The 22,975-nt window shown below is 44.3% G+C and overlaps 1 protein-coding gene across 1 annotated transcript in view; it reads left to right on the plus strand.

Annotated features, from left to right (window-relative positions):
• LOC126251904 (proton-coupled amino acid transporter-like protein CG1139) overlaps nt 1–22,975 on the plus strand; it is a 179,162-nt gene that overhangs the window by 71,674 nt on the left and 84,513 nt on the right. Inside the window, exon 2 of the mRNA XM_049952630.1 lies at nt 14,891–14,974. Coding sequence (XP_049808587.1) covers nt 14,907–14,974 — 68 coding nt within the window. The 5' untranslated portion in view covers nt 14,891–14,906. The remainder of the gene's footprint in view (nt 1–14,890; nt 14,975–22,975) is intronic.

Raw genomic sequence — 22,975 nt, forward strand, 5'->3', positions numbered from 1 at the left:
CCCAAGAAACTGTTACAGGCCCTTTGCTACTTCTAATCCATATAAACAATTTCGGGGCCAATGTCAACAGCCCTCTTGGATTCTTTGCAGCTGATGTCGTCGTTAATCGTCTAGTAAAGTTATCAGAAAATAAGTACAATTTGGAAAATGACTTAGACGAGATATACGTATCGTGTGAAAAGTGACAATCGACCCTGAATAATAAGAAGTGTGAGGTCCTCCACATGGAACCTAAAATGAATCCATTAAATTTCTGTTACACAGTAAATCAAACAAATAAAAAGGCTGTCAGTTTAAATAAATACCCATAGATTACACTTTATGAACAACGTGTGTCGAAACCACCACATAGAGAACGTTGTGGGGATAGGGAACCAAAGACGGCGTTTTTTGTCAGAAACTTGGAAGATGCAACAAATCTGCTAAAGAGACTGCCTGTACTACGCTCGCCCGTTCTCTGGTAGAGTGCTGCTCTGTGTAATGGGATCCTTACCAGAAAGGTTTGAGGGAGGATATCGAAAAAGTTCAAAGAAGGGCAGCTTGTTTCGTATTTTCACGAAACAGAGAAGACAGGGTCATGGAGATACTGCGCAAGCCGGTGTGGCATTCAGTAAAAGCAAAGGTGTTTTTCGTTGCGGTGTGAACATTTAACGAAATTTCAGTCGCCAATGTTCTCCTCGGTATGCGATAATATTGTGCCTTTGTATTCGAGAGTCGAACGGTCGAGAAGATAAGAGAGATTGGGGCTCGTACGGAGGCATATAGGCAGTCATTTTTCCCTCGTTCTGTTTGGGAGTGGAACAGGGAGAGAAGATGCTAGTTGTGGTACGAGGTACCCTCCACCACGCACCGTATGGTGAATTGCGGAGTATGTATGTAGATGTAGAAGTAGTTTGAAAGTGGTTCTGTGAAGCCTCTGGAAATTTGTGGTAAGGTCTTATGGGACCAAACTGCTGAGTCATCGGTCGCTAAGCACTACTTACGCTATGGACACACCCATGCCCGAATGCCCGAGGGAGGACTCGAACCTCCGACGGGGGGGGGGGGGGGGAGGGGGACCCGCACGGACCGTGACAAGACGCCCTAGACCGCGCGGCTAAAGCCTCTGACAAGCACGAAAGTGTGAACTGCGGAGAAGTGATGTAAATGTAGATGAATCTGTGACCATGCAAAAAAGGAAAAAAAGAGCTTTGATGATCTGGATGATGGTTGCTAAAGGTGTCTATTTGACTGGTGAACACAATATTAGCCTAGTCATGTCGCTTTATTAAACGATAAACTTCGCATACAAAAACGAGGGAGTGAGTCTGTATTACAACTGAAGAGTATAAATGTTCTAAGTCCTAGATCCCACATTTGTCAAGATTATCAAAATACAATGTATGACTATGTACATAACTTATTTGTATTAAAAAATTGATAAGCTTCTCATACCACAGAATTATGCTACTCATCTCATCACTGCAAAATATAATGAGACAATTGAGATAATAAACAACTTATTAAGAACGTTCTAGGTGCCATACAAGGGAAATGATTGTTTCTAGGTTCCAATAAGGAAGTTTTTTTTTCAAGTTACTGAGACGCTACGTTTTGTTTGTGATCAGTGCAGAAATACAGTGGTAAAATTTTAACTGGTGGAACTATAGACGGCAAAAACCACTTGTATTTCTCCAATTTTTGCGAGAGAATAACAATACTAAATTCAAGAAAAAACCTCTATCGTTACAAGGTGGAAACGCTGCGACAAATATATCTGAAAAGGAGGCGCGCAAGTAGCATTTTGGAGGGGGGTGGGTGTCTTGGTGTTCTGGTGTTCGTTTCCTATCACAGCTAGGAATATGGGATAAAAAGTTTTTGGTTTAAACCGAATCAGTGGCCATTTGTATAGCCGTTCGAACACCCGTCTAACTGTAGCTACGTTACCGTAAGGCAAGCAAGATTAGAACGACGAACCAGAGCTGCCGCCCAGGCAAATTGTGGGAATACATTGATTCTTTCACAAATGGTTTTGATTGGGTTGAATTTAATGTTCAGCTAATGGCACCATTTGTATGCGCACCGTTGGGATTTTACGTGCATAAAAATGTAAGAAAACACGTCTGTGTGAGTTTTTTTACGTGCGTCAGTTCTGTGTTTCGAACTTGTGCGAATCGGTTCAAATTTTGTAAGAACATAGACAAATATATTTAATTAATGAAAGCTTTATCCGTTACCACGACACAAGCAACATGGTTTGAAAGACATTAAGAAAACGTACCCCGGTTCAGTCGTCGCCAGAGTCAACGAAAATCTACATCGGCTGCCGAGCTATGGCGATATAGTCTCAAAATTATGGTAGAGTAAAAGTTGCAAACCAGAATGAAAATGCTCCTATCACACCACAAAAAAGGCTAATACGTCTTGGGCAGAGTTAGGGATGTAAAGGAAGGGAACTAACATTTCGTCTTATCTGGAAACTTCAATGACATTTAAATCAAAACATCTTAACATATTCGCGCATTTTTACGAGTTAGCCCTACTTCCCCTGCGCAGTGACCATCCGTTAACTGTAAGGTGTTGGCACACCTACATCTTGGAAGTTATAGACTGAAGTCCCTGATCGTATCCCCAAAAGATTCGGCAGCCATAGTAAACAATATATGTCATATGGCAGAAGAGCATACACGTAATAGCTAAAAAAAAAAAAAAAAAAAAAAAAGTGGGGATGAAATTTCTGGGGGTGGATTTGTTCTCGTCGGGACGCTAACACCATTTTTTGATTTATGAGTGATTAGGGGGGGGGGGATGTTGGTTTTTCCCCCAAGAGGACCAATTCTCCCCCAATCCACCTTCTGTTACATGTTAAGGTAGTAAGAACAAAGAGAAAAAAATTTATGAAGTTCTAGAGAGTGTGATGCGTCTACAATAGGAAGTACCCGAGAGTTGGGGTGCGTCTATAATAGGAAGTACCACAGAGAGATGATGAATGCGTCCTAAACTTCAATGACATGTTGCGCTATATTGCATGACAAATGTCATGTTGGGTGACATGATGGTATGGTCATGTTATAGGACATGAACCATTTACCTTATTACTTTACTTGATACGATGTGTGGTTTGTAATACTAAAAAGTAAAAAAGCGTGAATATGTCAAGATGTTTTGATTTAAATGTCTTTGAAGCCACCACACAAGTCTGAAACCTAGTTCCCTCCTCTTAATCCCAAAGAAAATGTCGGACGTAGTCCCAAAGAAATCAACATTTCGCGCAAGCGACGAACTTGGAATCCCGCAGCAAACAGTGTGGAAAATTTTACGACGGCGGTTACATTCCAGACGGCACCGAGCGCAGTTCGTGCAACAATTAAAACTGAAAGATTATGGCCAGTGCCTTCAATTTTGCATCACAATGGAGAAACAACTTGAGGGTGAACATTTCGCCTCCAAGCTGATATTCAGCGACGGAGCAACATTCCATTTATCTGGGAAGATTTAATCCCCACATTAGGAGAGAATGGGGCACCGAAAATGCTTATGACAGTGTGGCGCATGAGCGAGATTCGTTGAAGGTTAATGTTCTGTGTGCAATGTAACAGACGAATCTGTGTGAGCCACTTTTTTTCCTGTAAGAAGACTGTGACGGTTACCTCTTACTTTGATATGTCGGAGTTGTGATTGTTTCCACGACTGACTGCTGATTCAGAGAATTTCATCTTCCAACACGACAAGGCACCGCATCATTGTAGCATCGATGTACGTCGCTACATAAACGACGAAGTTAATGCATCGCCGTATTGGGCGTAGTGGCAAAGGTGGAGTGACCACCACCACCACCACCACCACCACCACCACCACCACCCCTCCCTAGGCAGCGGGACCTAGCGTCTTGTGATTTTTTCCTTTGTGTATACAATAAGGACCGTGTTTACACACACCCATAGCCTGGAACGTCTCAGGGAAAGCATCAATGGTGCTGTGTGACCATTGACAGGATGTTGTTACATAGGAAAAAAATGGCTCTGAGCACCATGGGACTTAACATCTATGGTCATCAGTCCCCTAGAACTTAGAACTACTTAAACCTAACTAACCTAAGGACAGCACACAACACCCAGCCATCACGAGGCAGAGAAAATCCCTGACCCCGCCGGGAATCGAACCCGGGAACCCGGGCGTGGGAAGCGAGAACGCTACCGCACGACCACGAGATGCGGGCTGCTACATAGGATATGAAACGAAATGAGGGCACTCATAAAACATTTGTAGAGCGTGACGTGCAAACTTGCTGAGTCCACGGTTCTATTCGTGCACCAGTCATACTTGTAAAGGAATACTTTAAAAATATAGAGCTTTGAAAATGAATTAATCATTTGTAGTAGCTCTGTATTTTCCGGCAAAAATTCCCAAGAGTGCTCTCTAAATCTATTGAAAATTTAGGGTTACCATTCTTGAGTCTGTCTGCTAAGAAGTCGTAGGATCAGTATTGCTTTTCAGCTTCCAGTCGGCTTCCGCAAGACGTTTCATTCCTCTGTAAAAAAAATTATGTCAGTATTTGCCCGTCTTCAAGAGTATTCTTCGGAACTGTAATTATTACATACTTGAAGTCTGAGTGTGTTTTGCCTATCATGACTTGCTCACCACATGGGATAGTTTTGTCGAAGTTCATTTTCCTAAAGATCTGAATTAGGAAGGACTGTTGTCTGCTATAGGTACATTGTTTCAATTTCTCTCTTCCAGGGAATTCCCAAATACTCCTCACAGTATCACATTTTCCATCTCAACATCATTACTTCCTCTTCCCTTTCCATAGCACTGCGATCAAGTTTCTTTCCTTAATGTAGACTTTCTATATGTGCCTTCCACATTGGCTTTCGTTTCTTTAATTACTATCGACTTTCTATCTGACCTCATGAAACTCTGTTATTCAAATGTTTCTTTGATTTCTCTATTAACTCCTTCTATCTTTCTTCTTAACCTCATTTTTTAGTAGTCTACATTCCCTTTTTCTTACTTCAATTGCTACTTTTTTTGTATATTTTCCTTTCGCCTGTTAAATTCAATACCTCGTGTGTTATTTGAGGATTTCTTCTTGGCTGTGTCTTTTTGCCCAATGGTTCTTCTGCTACCTTCACTGTTTCATCTCTCAAAATTATCTATTCGTCTTCTACTGTATTTCTTTCTCTTGTTTTAGTCAACTCCCTTTGACCCCGTCAACAACATCTGGCTCTTTCAACCTGCTGAGGTCCCGTCTCCTTATTTCATACCTTTCTGGAAATTCTTCAGATTTAATGCTTAGTTATTCAGTTCATAGCCAATGAATTATAGCCCATATCAGCTCATCTAAAGGTTTTTAAATATGAAATTGGGTTTCTAGATACCCGTCCTACCTTTATGTAGTCTATTTGAAACTTCACGGTTTTTCAGTGTCGCTTCTATGTATCAAAGTTTTTTTTCATGATTTTTGAATCATGTGTTAGCAGTAATTAATTACACTGTATGCGAAATTGTATGGGACGGTTTCTTTCCCTCTAATCCGTGTTCTCATACAATTATTCCTTATCGTCCTGTTCCTACTACTTTTATCTCAGCATACAGTCTTATAATCTCTTCATCATCGGGATAGTTAGGAGGGTATGCTACGGTGGCGGATGTCTGCTTTGTGTCCATTTTGGCTACGGTAAAATGTTCACTATGCCGTTCAAAGCAGTTTACCCGCATTCCTGTTTTCTTATTCATTATTAAACCTAGTCTCGCATCACCGATATTTGATACTGTACCGATAGTCCATTACTCATCTGACCAGAAATTCTATTCTTGCTGCTAGGCGTTCGATATTCACAGTCAGAACAGCAAAATATGATATAACCAGAGACGTCGCTGACAAAGAAAACGCCTTCTTTGTGTGCGGGATACGGCTGCGTCATTCTTCGTAGTACTCTTCCCCACAACTGCAAGGCTACGCAAATATCCTGAACTTACAAACGATACACGTGGCTGTATGTGTACACCAGCACAGAAGAAAGGTTGTGTAATGCCCAGACGTTGCGTTACACTGTATGTGGGAAACAATGTAAGGTAACATGACGCAACAGAGACTGATCAACAGTATTTACGTTTCCATTCATTGAACGTACTACTACAATACAAATTTAATTTTATGTTTATGTTTTCTTTGTCAGCAGTCAAACATTTGAAAGCATATTTCGATTAATAAGTTCTGAGACTGTTAAATTACAGTTTATTCTACTGTTTAGAGGTGTTTCTCTCTCTGTTGTTGTATCTGTTGTAACTACCGTAGGTCCATCAAGTTAGAAAATAGAGCGACATGACACAGTTACAGACACGGGACTCGCATTCGGGAAATTTTTGTTGTTGTTCTTGTTGTTGCGGTCCTGAGTCAGAAGACTGATGTGATACATTTCCCGATGCTAGACTATCCAGCACTCATCTCTTCATCTCTGCATAACCATTGGAACCTGCATCAACTTGAGCCTGCTTATTGTACTAGTCAAGCTTTGGTCTTCCTCTATTCTTACCCACCACACTTTCCTGCAATTCCTAACAGCCAATTCGTTGGTGTCTCAGAATGCGTCCTGAAACCGATCCGTCCTTTTAGTCCAGTTATGCTGTAAAGCTCTCTTCTCCCCAAGTCGATGCACCAACTCCTCATTAGCTGTTCCGTCTACCCATCTAATCTTCAGAATTATTCTGTAGCACCACATTTTGAAAGCTTCTTTTCTCATTTTACCTGAGGTGTTCGTCGTAATTGTTCTTTTCCAGATGAGTTTACACAATGGACTAGATTTCCTCAGACTTGTATTTATATTTGAGATTAAAAACTATATCTTCTCAGAAACTCATTTCTTGCTGTTTCCAATCTGCATTTTAAAGCCATTTTACTTTGTCATCAGTTATTTTGTTTTTAGTGTCTCAATTCCTACGCCAAATGTCTTAGCATCACATTACGCAAGTGGACTACACTTCAGCATCAGCGTTTTATTTTGGTTGTTGTTCATCTTGTACTCTCTTTTCAAGACAGTATGTATTCCGTTTAACTAATCATTCCAATCCTGTTACATTTCTGACACAACTATTTCTTCTCACTGAACATTAATTCCTTTCCCAACTATCTGATTTGTTTCCATCACTGCTTGCACTGCGAACAAACTGAATAATATCGGGAAAATAAAATCTTCCTTAAATTGAGCTCCAGAGCCTCGACAGAGTGCGTTAAATATTTCTATGTCTACCATCAAACGCTGCTATTAAATAAAACTTTATTATTCAGTGACTGGTAAGTGGTTTCGACAGAGTCTGGGACAAAAAATGGTTCAAATGGCTCTGAGCACTATGGGACTCAACATCTTAGGTCATAAGTCCCCTAGAACTTAGAACTACTTAAACCTAACTAACCTAAGGACATCACACACACCCATGCCCGAGGCAGGATTCGAACCTGCGACCGTAGCAGTCCCGCGGTTCCGGACTGCAGCGCCAGAATCGCTAGACCACCGCGGCCGGCAGAGTCTGGGACAGACTAAAGTTTCATTCAGTAGCAGTTTTTGCTGTTATGTAACAAAGCCTTTCGTACAACATGAGGCATAGCCTACAACCGTGATTCACTACCTTCTAAATTGATGTCTCCCTTTCATGTCCTTTGATGAATCAGTCCTGAGCTCAGGTTTTCTCAACGAAAATTTATATTGGTGGTCAAGACATTTCTCTGGAACAACCTAAGATCAAAATAGTAAAAATAAAAAAAATTGGTGTCATTCACCAAAATTTTAGAAAGTGGTCAACGTGAATACTATTGGTTTATAATTTATATAAAAAACAGCTACCAGCCACATGTGGCTGGTAGCTGTTTTTTATATGAATTATAAACCTTAAGTACAACAGCCACGTTTCTCAACATGTCGTCTTTCGACAAAATAGCGTGAATACTATTTATGTTAGAAAATAATTGAAATATTTGCAGTACTCAGAACATCCAATACTAAACACCTAGAAATTACGGAGACAATGCCGTTGGAATTTGAAAGTTAAGGTCGCTGCCGAAGATAGTTCCAGTACTACCCAGGAAAAAAAAAAAAATAAAATAAAAAAATAAAAAAAAAAATTCGCTGAATTTTTGTGAAGAAACAAACACTGAGCTATTCAATAGCGTAGAGTATATTAGCATATTACATCATGTTATAAACACATTCTAGTCCAAAATTACCAAAAACATTTACCAATTATCTTTATTTCTCGAAGATATGGCGACAGTGTGATAAACGGGTTTCTTTAAGCAGATGCTGCCACTTGCTGGGAACATGTAGAAACAGAAACAAGCGATGTACTGAAAGGTCATGGTGTGAAGTATATTCCATGCATAGCGAGTTTAGTTTATTCCTTGAGCACGAAAAAATAAAATTCGGATGTAGCATGAATTCCTTGGACAGTTATTCAAATCTCTGTCTAGCGATCCAGATTCAGTTTTTCCGGGCTTTTCCTAAATTGTGGAAGGCAAATGATTTCGTTGAAAGGCACTCAATTAATTTATTCTCCTATTCCTCGCCAATCTGAGCTCGTACGGCGTGTCTCTGACCACCTCATCGTCGAGGAGATGTCAAACGCATATCTTCTATCCTTTTTTCAGTGAGATCACGTTTCTAACACAGAGCATCCAACACTGTGCTAGTCGCATTGAAGTGTTTGCTTAAACGGGCAATAACTCTTGCAGTCCGTTTATCGGGTCAATACTCAAGGCGTATAGGCCAGTGGACTCTCTGCACGTTATCACTTACTGGGTACAGGCGTAAGCATCGATTTTAAAGCTACAGAGGTCGAAGTTTCAGACATCCCACTATATGGCAGTGAAATATGATGCTAATTCTAGATGTTACCAGTAAAACCTGTCATAAAGTGCACTTCCGCTGGGCGTTATGATCTACTATGTCTGTAAACCCTATATTTTCGCCACTTTCTGGCACGACAAAAAAGCGAGAATGACTGTTGTTTGGCACGCCATCGTTCACTGCCTCTTTACCAGCTCTCTGGAAACGGCCTTGCCGCAGTGGATACACCGGTTCCCGTGGAATCACCGAAGTTAAGCGCTGTCGGGCGTGGTCGGCACTTGGATGGGTGACCATCCGAACTGCCATGCGCTGTTGCCATTTTTCGGGGTGCACTCAGCCTCGTGATGCCAATTGAGGAGCTGCTCGACCGAATAGTAGCGGCTTCGGTCAAGAATACCATCATAACGACCGGGAGAGCAGTGTGCTGACCCCCACGCCCCTCCTATCCGCATCCTCCACTGAGGATGACACGGCGGTCGGATGGTCCCGGTAGGCCACTCGTGGCCTGAAGACGGAGTGTGTTACCAGCTCCCTCCACCGCTGCGAGTGCATCTACGTCACTCCTCCACAAGTCACCCTGCAGTTTGTGGTGGAGGGTACTTTGTATACCACTGTGAATTACACTCTTCTTGTTCCAGTCGCGAATGGTTCGCAGGAAGGGCGATTGTTGCTAAGCTTCCGTGTGGGCTCGAATCTAGCTAATTTTATATTCATAGTCTTTTTGCGAGACTTATGTAAGATGAATCAATATATTTTTCACTCTTCTAGGAACGTAAGCTCTCAGAATTCTGACAGTAAACCGGACCGCGGTGCACACCGCTTCTCTTGCAGCGTCTGCCACCAGAGTCGGTTCTGACGCTGTCGAACTTACGAAACTGACCTGCAACGAAACATGTTGCTCTTCTGTAGATGTTCTCTATTTTCTCTACCACTCCTACCTGTGATGGATCCCAGACTGACGAGTCGAACGAGTGTTTTGTAAGCATCTCCCTTGTGGGTGGACTACACTTCCTAAGGATTCATCCAATGAATTTCTGTCTGACAACCGCACTACCCGCGATAAAACCTGTGTGATCGTTCTGCTTCAAATCACTCCGCGTGCATACTGCCAGATATTTAATCCAGTGAGTGTTCTGCAATCGTGTAATCATACAATAACAGGTTTTTTCCCAATGTTATCGATCAATTGTCAATCCGTGCACCAAGCATCGATCCTCTGCAGGTTTTCTTGCATTTCGCTACAATTTTCTAGCCTCGTGGCTTTTCTGTATGCATCAGAAACATTAGCGAAATGCCACATGCAACGTCAGTTGCTATCCACTATGTCATTCATTTATATTGTGGTTTAAGAACCTTCAACATCACAGCGCGTCAGCAACCGTTGGTTAATATATTAAAAAACTAAAAACCCGTCTCGATTGCGAAAAAGTCCCCTCAGTCCCCCCCCCCCCCTCCCCTATTGGCTTTAGGTATAGTGTTTAAGAGTTCCTACTGTTGTCATAGGTAGCTTCATATATAAGTTTCTTTACTAGCATAAGCAACCGTGTGCGGTTATTTTTAGGTTTCATTTCCTATTTAGCTCGTCTCTTGTTCTATCCATTTCATTTTTTGACATACGTTGATCCATGGTCGGGAATATATGGGCTATTTAGCCCAGACCCATGTATAAACTTTCTCGTATTCGTATGCGCATGCGCATTTAAGTAACTTGTTTTGCGCCTGTGCATTGATAGCGGGTCAGGCTTGTAAGTGAGCGACCGTTTGTAGCTGCAGTTTATGGAGGGTCATGGTCCATCGAACATAATTCGGTGTGAGGTGGAGCGTACACCATTAAGTTAAGTAGTGGTTTTGAATTTGTACATATGTACTGTTTGTGTTTTCATTTTCTTTTTCGTTTATAAATGTATAGCTATGGTGTTCTTTCAATCATTGACAAAGGTCTTCTTAGGCACTTGTGGGTTTTATTGTTGTTCTGAAGAAGGTGTAGTTATCTACGCCGAAACCTGGGTTAACACTTAACACTAGGCGCTTTTTTCGCAATCATGGCGGGTTTTTAGTTTTTTAATATATTTTGGTTGTTACTGCTCCTATAACACTCCCTTGGGGTATATTCGAAGTTAGTTTTAAGTCTCAAGAGGATAACATGTCGTGTTCTCTTCCCTAGAAACTCTTCAGTCCAGTGACAAAGCTAGTCTGATATCCCGTACGCTCGTGGTTATGCGGCAGAGCGGAATTGTATCCAATGCATTACGGAAGTCAAAAAACGAGATACCTACCCGTTCGGCGGTATCTGCGCCTTTCTGGGTCTGGTGGGGTCTGGTGGGTGAACATGGTTACCTGGTTTCACTCGATTGTTGCTTTTCGGGACGCATGTTGCTTCCTACAGAGGGTATTTTCTGCCTCCAGAACTGTCATAATACGCCAGCATAAAACTTGTTCAAAAATTCTATAACAGACCGACGTCATAGATATAGACCTATAATTTTGCACGTCTTTTCGACAACTCTTCTTGAGAACGGGAATGACCTGCGTTGTTATCCAATTGCTACGAACGCATCGTTCCTCCAATGGACTGCTGCTGGAAGAAGACCTGGTGCTTTGGCATATTGTGTCTAGGTTAGTATTTGGTGTTCCATCGGATCCAGTGGCCTTTCTTGTGCAGAGCAATTTCAGTTGCGTCCACAGAAAAGAGACGGACTTTTACAAGTTCCAAAAGAGTGACACGAAAGCTTTCGAGTTAGTCAGGCAACACTAACTGATGGGCCACACTGCTGTAGAAGAACCAAAAGCAATGGCAGAGCCAAAAAAAGGGACCATTACTTTCGTTAGACACAAGTAGAGCTAATGGAAACTAATCGACAACGGCACGACTTTTTTTTTTTTTAAAAGAAAAAAAGAAACGTGTAACCACAACAAGGATGATCCACGCCACTGTTCTGCTGCCAGCAGCTAAAGAGCGCCGAAGCATCGTGAGAAGGAGTCGCCGAGGTAGAACTCGGTGGTTGTTCTTACCGGCGATTCTGGAGGTCACGCAACGGCGAACGCTACTCTCTCTCTTCTCTCCGGAGAAATTCTGCTGCTGGTCTTCCTTTTCGATGAGAGGCCAGCTTGCGCACTCTGTCCTAAAACGAAAGTGATAATAACGCGGCCGTAACCCTCACATAAGTTTCAGAGATATGATGTGGAACGTCCCATACGAACAACCATTGTAGCTACATCATAAAAGTAGTTGCAATTTGAACGCGTGGAGAGGCGCAGTCTTGCTGAAACACTACCGACGGTTAAAGTTCTGGTAACTGAGGTGCACCGTGAAGTCTAAGTATACTGTTCCTGTACCTGCAGGCTCACAGAAAATGATGGGTTCAGTGAATTGTATTGCACATTAAGTTGCACCACACATTCACTTTCGGCTCTCCCTAATCTCCTGGATCATGGTATGTATATATTCCGACCATAAGATCTAGAAATTATGCTTGTTTAGTTTCCCAGGTGTGTAAAAATCCCTTCATCGGAAAAACAAACTATCTGAACAGAGTCATTATCTCCATCGATTCGTTCCCATATGTGCGTAGCAAACTCAGCACGTCTGGGCGTATCATGTGGCTGCAAAGCTTACAGGAGTTGCACTTCGTAAGTATGAAGATACAGGCGTTTGTGTAAAATCTGCACCTCAGTGCCCTGAGGCACGCCTGCTTTTCTGGAAAAACGACGCGTCTGTTTCCACGGACTGCTCTGGAATGCTGTCCGCACGGTATCAACTGTGTCGTCCCTCATTCCAGGTGTACCGTTTCTTACTTTGCCACCAACACTACCAGTGTCTCTAAACTTTTCATACCATCCTTTGTTACCGTCGCTGAAATGTTAACAGGCGACCGTGTTTCATGGAGCCACGAAACACACCGCGCTTTCTCCTGCATCGACGCCAATACGGCAGCAGCACTCCTAAATTACGCAACCTGCAACAAGATGGGAGATAGAAAAGAAATCAGATGATGTCAGAGCACATGTAGAATTGCATGCATAAAATTTTCATGAATTTGCCTACCATTTACAAAAAAACCGCGTATACATGAGAAAACGTATAAACATTTATGAGCTAAATTACCATTTGTACTGTAGCACACACACTATATCATCAAAAGTATCCGGACACTCCCGAAAACATACGTTTTTCATATTAGGTGCATTGTGGTGCCACCTACTGCCAGGTACTACATATCAGCGACCTGAGCAGTTTTAGACATCGTGAGAGAGCTGAATGGGGAGCTCCGCGGAACTCACGGACCTCGAACGTGGTCAGGTGATTGGGTGTCACTTGTGTCATACGTCTGTACGCGAGATTCCCACACGCCTAAACATTTCTAGGTCCAATGTTTCCGATGTGATAGTGAAGTGGAAATGTGAACGGACACGTGCAGCACGAAAGCGTACAGGCCGACCTCGTCTGTTGACTCACAGAGACCGCCGACAGTTGAAGAGGGTCGTAATGTGTAATAGGTAGACATCTATCCAGACCATCACACACGAATTCCAAACTGCATCAGGGTCCTCTGCAAGTACTATGACAGTAAGGCGGGAGGAACGAAAACTTGGATTTCATCGTCGGGCGGCTGCTCATAAACCACTTATCACGCCGGTAAATGCCAAACGACGCCTCGCTTGGTGTAACGATTGAACAGTGGAAAAACGTTGTTTGGAGTGACGAATCACGGTACACAATGTGGCGATCCGATCGGAAGGTGTGGGTATGGCGAATTCCCGTTGAACATCCTCTGCCAGCGTGTTTAGTGCCAACAGTAAAACTTGGAGGCGGTGGTGTTATGGTATGATCGTGTATTTCATGGAGGGGACTTGCACTCCTTGTTGTTTTGCGTGGCACTATCACAGCACAGGCCTACATTGATGGTTTAAGCACCTTCTTGCTCCCCACTGTTGAAGAGCAATTTGGGGGTGGTGATGCCATCTTTCAACACGATCGAGCACCTGTTCATAATGCACGGCCTGTGGCGGAGTTGTTACACGACAATAGCATCCCTGTCATGGACTGGCCGGCGCAGTGTCCTGACCTGACTCCTATATAACACCTTTGGGATGTTTTGGAACGCCGACTTCGTGCCAGGGCTCACCGACCGATATCGATACCTCTCCTCAGTGCAGCACTCCGTAAAGAATGGGCTGCCATTCCCCAAGAAACCTTCCAGCACCTGACTGAACGTATGCCTGCGAGAATGGAAGCTGTCATCAAGGCTAAGGGTGGGCCAACACCATATTGAATTCTAGCATTACCGATGGAGGGCGCCAGGAACTTGTTAGTCATTTTCAGCGAGGTGTCCGGATACTTTGGATCACATAGTGTAGCTACTAAATGCAAAAGCGGAATTACAAATATCTACCCAACCATAAGAGAATTGGTGCTTTATGACCCTTGGAGCGAAACACTGTATATAAGCTGCCCAATAGAGATTACTTTCATTTATTTGCTCCTGGACTAGTGTCAGGCGCACCTTATATACTAGTTTCTCGGCATATGCCAGCCACATTTGCCAGTAACAATCATATAATTATATTACAGTTTTCATCACCATGTTAATTTAGATTTTTATGTAATATGTAAATAGTAATACGCTTAACAGCCAAAGATATTAATTCAATATGTCAATAGCTGATCGTACAAATTTTGTTTGTTATGGGATATATTACCTCTGGCAGTTAATACGGTGAACACAGTGCAGTCTCAGGTAATATTCAGTTTCAAATTATTACCTGTAACGCTTTTACTCCTGCATCGTACCCTTCACAAGATATTCGGTCGGTATACCACGCCAGAGGCGACCTGTTATCTTACTTACGTTGTTGCATTCAGGAACAGGTTAAGGAACGGAAAGTGCTGGTGGTAGGCGCCCCTTATCATGTACTGAGCCGTTTCTAGCAGGACGTAGATAAAGAATCAGCTGTAGATAGTCAACCCGCGCCTCCAGACCTCGCTACACTTGCCTGTTCGTTTCCCTGACCTGCTCGCTTGCTTCTAGTTGTTTAGTAACACATTCGTTGCTTTTTTGCTGTTCCAGGTGTGGTACTACAGAGATGGGAGCGGACCACGAAAAAGGCGCGGACAGCGGGCCGCCAATCCCCATGGAGAACTTCTCCTCGACGTGAGTACAGCTCTGCTCTCAACGGGTGATAACAAAACTGGCGACTCGTTAAGTGCCGTCACAAAACGCCGGGCATAGCGAGACAGCGATGCGCTATTAAATATCTACAGTACCCGTATCGAATTTCAGTGTTGGCATAGGCTTTTGCCGGCGACAAGACGAACAACAAGTACAAGTTATACAAAGTGGCGGCAGCAACGGGCGCAAATTCCCCGACAGCAGTAGGCCGTGCCCGTTCGAAAGATAATCGGGCTAAACTGGACAACTACCTAACCACCGTGTCAGTGAAAGACATTAAAGACGAAGAATTAAATGAACAAAATCCGCAAAAAATGGACCTTGAAATTATAAGAAAAGTGTAGAAGCAGTACTACGCACTATTAATAACAACTGACTTTCCTTTGCACACACACACTCGCATTTGGGAGGACGACGGTTCAATCCCGCGTCCGGCCATCCTGATTTAGGTTTTCCGTGTTTTCCTTAAATCGCTCCAGGCAAATGCTGGGATGGTTCCTTTGAAAGGGCACGGCCGACTTCTCTCCCCATCCTTCCCTAATCCGATGAGACCGATGACCTCGCTGTCTGGTCTCCTTCCCCAAACAACCCAACCCAACCCTTGTACACACACACACAAACACTGTTAAAAACAATAGCAATAGCTATCGCAGATTTCAGACAACAGACTTGAAAAGACACGAGAACAAAAGAGAAGTTGACTCACATTCGCGTAACACACTGAAGTGGCAAAGAAACTGATATTGGCATGCGTATTCAAACACAGAGATAATGTAAACAGATAGAATACGACGCTGCGGTCGGTAACGCAAATATAAGACAACAAATATCTGGCGCAGTTGTCAGATCGGTTACTGCTGCTACAATGGTAGGTTATCAAGATTCAATTGAATTTGAACTTGGTGATATAGTTGGCGCACGAGCGATGGGGCAAAGCATATCCGAGGTAGCGATGATGTGGGGATTTTCCTGTACGACCATTTAATGAGTGTACTGTGAATATCAGGAATCCGGTAAAACCATTAAATCTCTGTCTCATCGCTGTAGTCAGAAAAAGATCCTGCAACAACGGGACCATCGACGACTCAAGAGAATCGTTCAACGGGACAGAAGTACAACCCTTCCCCAAATTTCTGCAGATTTCAATGCTGGGACACCAACAAGTGTCAGCGAACATACCATTCAACGAAACATCATCGATATGGGCTTTCGGAGCCAAAGGCCCTCTCGTGTACCCTTGATGACTGTACGACACAAAGCTTTACGCCTCGCCAGCGCCCGTTAACACCGATTGGTCTGTTGATGACTGGAAACATGTTGCTTGATCGGACGAGTCTCGTTTCAAATTGTATCGAGCGGACAGACGTGTACGGGTATGAAGACAACCTCATGAATCAATGGACCCTGCATGTCAGCACGGGGCTATTCAAGCTGGTGGAGGCTCTGTAGTGGTGTGGGGCGTGTGGAGTGATATGGGATCCCTGATACGTTTAGATACGGCCGTGACAGGTGACACGTACGTAAGCATATTGTCTGACCACCTGCATCCATTCATGTCCATTGTTCTTTCCAATGGACTTGGGCAATTCCAACAGGACAATGCGACACCCCACACGTCCAGAATTGCTACAGAGTGGCTCCAGGAACACTCTTCTGAATTGAAACACTTCCACTGGCCACGAAACGCTCCAGACATGAACATCGTTGAGCATATCTGGGATGCCTTGCAACTTGATATTCAGAAGAGGTCTCCACCCAGTCGTAGTCTGCAAGATTCATGGTGTCAATTCCCTGCAGTACTAATTCAGACATTAGTAGAGTTGATGTCACGGCGTGTTGCGGCACTTCTGTGTGCTCGCTGGGGCTCTACACGATATTAGGCAGGTGCATCAGTTTCTTTGGCTGTTCAGTGTAGTTTCCCACGTAATTTAAGTACGCAGTCACACAACGTGTAAAAATTAACAGACTCGTAAGTGAAATGAGCCACGTTTTTGTTTTTGTGAGATTCAGTAGTAGAATCAGAGGCGTCCGAACAGGTGAAAATGCCAGTCATGAATTTACAGTTCCCTGCCTGAGTGCCAAGCAGCTTGCAGTAAATGCAGTGATTGAATTAAATATTGCCAGTTTCAGTTGTCGAGGTAGGAAATGGTTGTTTATTCTCTTAGATCTAAAAAATGACTACGGAAAATTAGATACGGAATCATGAAATGGAAAGAAAAAGTCGTACGTAACAATCTTGTGCTTGATTCAATTTGCGAAGACTGTATTTTAAAAATAACAACATTCTTTTGAGTACATAATCACCATAAGCTATGCTTTAGGTTTTCGGAATCTAAGCTGGCAACTGTATTTGAACATGATTGCCTCGGAATTTTGTACTGAGTCGTCCACGCACTTCATCTGATCATCTGTCTGGTGGTAATTAGCAAATCCCTCTTTCCTTCATACCCTCATCACAGTTGATGGGCAGTGAACTAAAAGCACCTCAGTCACGCTCGTTTACGATGTGCTATAAAACTGCTCCGTCAAGAGAACAGTAGTACCACACAGACTCTTAAATATAGCCCCCGTGGCTTGTCTGTTTAGCTATACTCCTACGAATAATCGCGGATAAGCCGAATAGACCGATCTCCAAAATTTGCCTTACAACCAGGTAGTGCGAACTGTTGTCGCTTACCCTAAACAGATAGTTTGGCCGATAAGAGCCACCGTCACTACGTGCCCATGTAAAAACTAATGCGCATTGCAACGACATTTCTTCTTGAACAATCTCACCGCTTATTCGCAATGGTGTACCTAACGAGCGAACGTAACTGCTCCCCCCCCCCCCCCCCCTCACCTACGAAACATTTTTTGAAAACTAAATTCGTATCTTCCCTGCCAGACGGATAGAACTGTTGGTTCAGTATTAGTATGAAGAGATACTTATTGTTAGCAAATGTAACCAGAGGCATTAGCCTTGAAATTGAAGAACTGTTTCGTCCTTGACTGAGTAACTACACACATCAAAATAAGTTTTGCATCATCTCGGTTCTGAAATTGGAATAGAGATCAACATAAACGTAATTTCCGCCCTTTTTATTGCTCATGAAATCCACACATTGCATGTAGTACCACCATACAGTGAGACCATCAGAGGTGGTGGCTCAGATATCTGTACACACCGGTACCTCTAAGACCCAGTAGCACGACCTCTTACATTGATGCATTCCTATATTCGTCGTGGCATACTTTCCACATGTTCATCAAGGCACTGTTGGTCCAGATTGTCAGCGCAGATCCCTGAGAGTGACTGGTTGGTCACGTCGTCCATAAACAGTCCTTTTCAGTCTATCCCACACATGTTCGACAGGGTTCATGTCTGAAGAACATGTTGGCCACTCTAGTCGAGCGATGTCGTTATCCTGAATTAAGTCATTCACAAGATGTGCTAGATGGTGGTGTGAATTGTCTTCCATGACCACCAGTGGCGTACATCGGCCCCACATAATGCCACCCCAAAAACAGCAGGGAACCTCCTCCTTGCTGCATTCGCTGTACAGTGTGTCTAAGGCGTTCAGCCTGACAAGGTTGCCTCCAAACACGTGTCCGACGATTGTCTGGTTGAAGGCATATGAGACATTCATCGGTGAAGAGAGCGTGATGCCAGTCCTGAGCAGTCCATTCGGCATGTTGTTAGGCTCATCTGCACCGCGCTGCATGGTGTCGTGTTTGCAAATATGGACCTATCCATGGACGTCAGGATTGAAGTTGGGCATCATGCAGCCTACTGGGCACGGTTTGAATCGTAACACGACGTCCTGTGGCTGCACGAAAAGCATTATTCAACACGAACCGTGTACCTCTTTCTCGGTGAAATCACTGGAACTGATCGGCCGTCGGATCCCCTCCGTCTAATAGGCACTGCTCATGCATGGTTGTTTACATCTTTGTGCGGGTTTAGTGACATCTCTGAGCAGTCAAAGGGACTGTGTCTGTGATACAATATCCACAGTCAACGTTTATCATCAGGAGTTCTGGGAACCGGAGTGATGCAAAACTTTTTTTGATGTGTGTAGTATAGTGTGAGCTGCTTCGCTCTGGGTCCGATCCATGTACGCTTTTGGTTATTAGGCCAGTTAATACAATCTCACCTGAAAAAATACAGTCACCCCATTAAAAAGGCTTATTGGACTTTCTGGAACGCCTCAGCTAGTCACGTAGTCGTTCACCGCTGACGGAAGTCATGGTACCGTAGCGGTGTAAACTTAGGACAAGAAGACGGGTCACCTTGGAGACTTCGTACATTGGCAGAAAGGTGCTATCATGTTCGGCCGTGTCCATGTGCTCACTGTGGGTGGTGTTGCCTGATGTGTTAGTGTAGCATGTCGGACTGTTCATTGTCTTTACTCGCAACCATGTAACGCGGTGAAACGACAGTGGTCACAAAAAGATCCTTTCTGACACTAAACGCAGACGGTCATCACGCCTTCTCACGTACAAACGGTTTCAAACCAGGCAGGAATTATTGTTGCCAGTGAATGTTCGCCCATCTGAACCAGTTTCCGAGCGAAGACTTCGTGGGAAACTGCATGGAATCGACATTTGGAATTGGCCAAACAACACAGAAAAAAGACTCGCCTTGCAACTGTAGCCAAAACTGATATTGTGTTGCTTAATTTCCACTGAGTAATACATTGGTTTTAATTCACAAGACGCTACTCGACACTTTTTCACCGTTTGCAGTCTTACCAACATCAGTTTCATCACAAAATTTTTTCTGATAATATCACAAGATCTCTCAAATGTATGTGACGTCACGTACATACTCTAATTCCAGTACACCCATGCAAGCTGGCCCGGGTTCGATTGCCGGCTGGGTTGGAGATTTTCCCTACTCGAGGACTGGGTGTTGTGTTGTCCTCCTCATCATTTCACCCTCATCACCGGCACGCAAGTCACCCATTGTGGCGTCGATTGAAATAGGACTCGCACTTGGCGGCCGAACTTCTCCGGATGGGGCCTCCTGGCCAACAATGCCATACGCTCATTTCATTTTTTACTTCCAACACAGTTGCTCTTATACAGATGTATGGCACAATGTTATTCATGAAGTCATTTCTTTACACCAGTCGTCTTTTTCCTGTTACGAGTGGTTTATACACTCCTGGAAATGGAAAAAAGACCACACCGACACCGGTGTGTCAGACCCACCATACTTGCTCCGGACACTGCGAGAGGGCTGTACAAGCAATGATCACACGCACGGCACAGCGGACACACCAGGAACCGCGGTGTTGGCCGTCGAATGGCGCTAGCTGCGCAGCATTTGTGCACCGCCGCCGTCAGTGTCAGCCAGTTTGCCGTGGCATACGGAGCTCCATCCCAGTCTTTAACACTGGTAGCATGCCGCGACAGCGTGGACGTGAACCGTATGTGCAGTTGACGGACTTTGAGCGAGGGCGTATAGTGGGCATGCGGGAGGCCGGGTGGACGTACCGCCGAATTGATCAACACGTGGGGCGTGAGGTCTCCACAGTACATCGATGTTGTCGCCAGTGGTCGGCGGAAGGTGCACGTGCCCGTCGACCTGGGACCGGACCGCAGCGACGCACGGATGCACGCCAAGACCGTAGGATCCTACGCAGTGCCGTAGGGGACCGCACCGCCACTTCCCAGCAAATTAGGGACACTGTTGCTCCTGGGGTATCGGCGAGGACCATTCGCAACCGTCTCCATGAAGCTGGGCTACGGTCCCGCACACCGTTAGGCCGTCTTCCGCTCACGCCCCAACATCGTGCAGCCCGCCTCCAGTGGTGTCGCGACAGGCGTGAATGGAGGGACGAATGGAGATGTGTCGTCTTCAGCGATGACATTCGCTTCTGCCTTGGTGCCAATGATGGTCGTATGCGTGTTTGGCGCCGTGCAGGTGAGCGCCACAATCAGGACTGCATACGACCGAGGCACACAGGACCAACACCCGGCATCATGGTGTGGGGAGCGATCTCCTACACTGGCCGTTCGTCGAGGGGACACTGAATAGTGCACGGTACAGCCAAACCGTCATCGAACCCATCGTTCTACCATTCCTAGACCGGCAAGGGAACTTGCTGTTCCAATAGGACAATGCACGTCCGCATGTATCCCGTGCCACCCAACGTGCTCTAGAAGGTGTAAGTCAACTACCCTGGCCAGCAAGATCTCCGGATCTGTCCCCCATTGAGCATGTTTGGTACTGGATGAAGCGTCGTCTCACGCGGTCTGCACGTCCAGCACGAACGCTGGTCCAACTGAGGCGCCAGGTGGAAATGGCATGGCAAGCCGTTCCACAGGACTACATCCAGCATCTCTACGATCGTCTCCATGGGAGAATAGCAGCCTGCATTGCTGCGAAAGGTGGATATACACTGTACTAGTGCCGACATTGTGCATGCTCTGTTGCCTGTGTCTATGTGCCTGTTGTTCTGTCAGTGTGATCATGTGATGTATCTGACCCCAGGAATGTGTCAATAAAGTTTCCCCTTCCTGGGACAATGAATTCACGGTGTTCTTATTTCAATTTCCAGGAGTGTATAATGTGAAGTTTACAATGTAACAGATCGTTTCCTCTGATTAAAATCCATCTGTGTGTATTACCGCGTCGTCTGATAAAATACAAGGAAGGAAAAAAAATTAAACACCAAGAAACAGTTATGGGACATAAATGATAGTTGGTAGACGTGTTTGTACATCTGAAATATGATGTATATCCGCATTTCGTGTCAGTCATGTAGTGAAATTAGAGTTCGCACGGAAAGATATAGGTGCTCGTTTTTTGCGCGAGCTCTTTGAGATTGGGATAATAGAGAATTATTGTGCAGATGGTTCGATGAACCCTCTGCCAGACCCTTAAATGAGATTTTCACAGCATCCATGTAGATGCAGATGCAGATACAGTGACGCTAGTTGCGCCATTATGAGGATGTAAATCAGGTTTGGTTTTAATACACGCTGTAGCATTCGTGAGCGTTAGTTGCCTTTAAGGAGACAAAGATGAACACCTCACTGCGTGTGAACGAGGTCGTGTAATAGGGCTACTAGAATCTGTGTGTTCGTTGTGCAGTACTGCAGAAAGACTTGGCAGGAATGTATAGTCTTTACAAAATCGCCTGCGGTGGTGGTCATGAGAATGTAAGGTCTCAAGAAGATCGGGCTCTGAACGGTCACGTGGCACTACCGAGAAAGAAAACCTATTGCGCTGCCATTCGTGAACAGCATGCCAGGAAGTATTTTCCAACGGGATAACGCTCACCCACATACAGCTTTACAGAATGCAGATATGTTGCCTTGTCTTGCTCGGTCACCAGTCCTGGCCCCAATCGAGTACATATGAGGCATCGTCGGACGAGAATTCAAGCATCATCCACAAACAGTATTAACCGTCACTGTATAGATCGAACAAGTGCAACCAGCATGGAAATCTTCCCACCAACTGTCATCCGGCGCCTGCACAATACAAGTCATGCACGTTTGCACGCTTGCATTCAACGTTCGGCGGTTACACCTGTTATTAACAAACCAGAATTTCACATTTGCAATGGTTTATCTCGCGCTTACATTAACCTGTGATCTTGCAATGTCAGCCACTTAAATATGTTACCTAGACAAATCTATTCCTGAAATTTGATTACTCTACATCTATTACTTTTTCGTTTTGAGATTTTTTCCCGCCAGTGTACTTCAGATCCTGAAAGAATCAAACCAGAATGATTGTAATGATATTTATACCAACTGCGGAAGCGTAAATGGTTACATCAGTTCCGTAATAGGCTGTTCCCAGCTCATGCCCTAGTGGTTAGCGGCGCTGCCTCCAGATCCAGGGATTCCGTGTTCGACTCCCAGCCAGCTGGGAGATGGATATTTGCATTGTCCTCACAATTCCATCTCATCATCGTCGACTTGAAAGTTACCGAAAGGTGTCAAGCAGAAAAACTTGTCCTGGGTGGCTGGAAAATCCCAGACGGG

Source organism: Schistocerca nitens, chromosome 4 (assembly GCF_023898315.1).
Source record: "Schistocerca nitens isolate TAMUIC-IGC-003100 chromosome 4, iqSchNite1.1, whole genome shotgun sequence".
NCBI classification, from domain to species: domain Eukaryota; kingdom Metazoa; phylum Arthropoda; class Insecta; order Orthoptera; family Acrididae; genus Schistocerca; species Schistocerca nitens.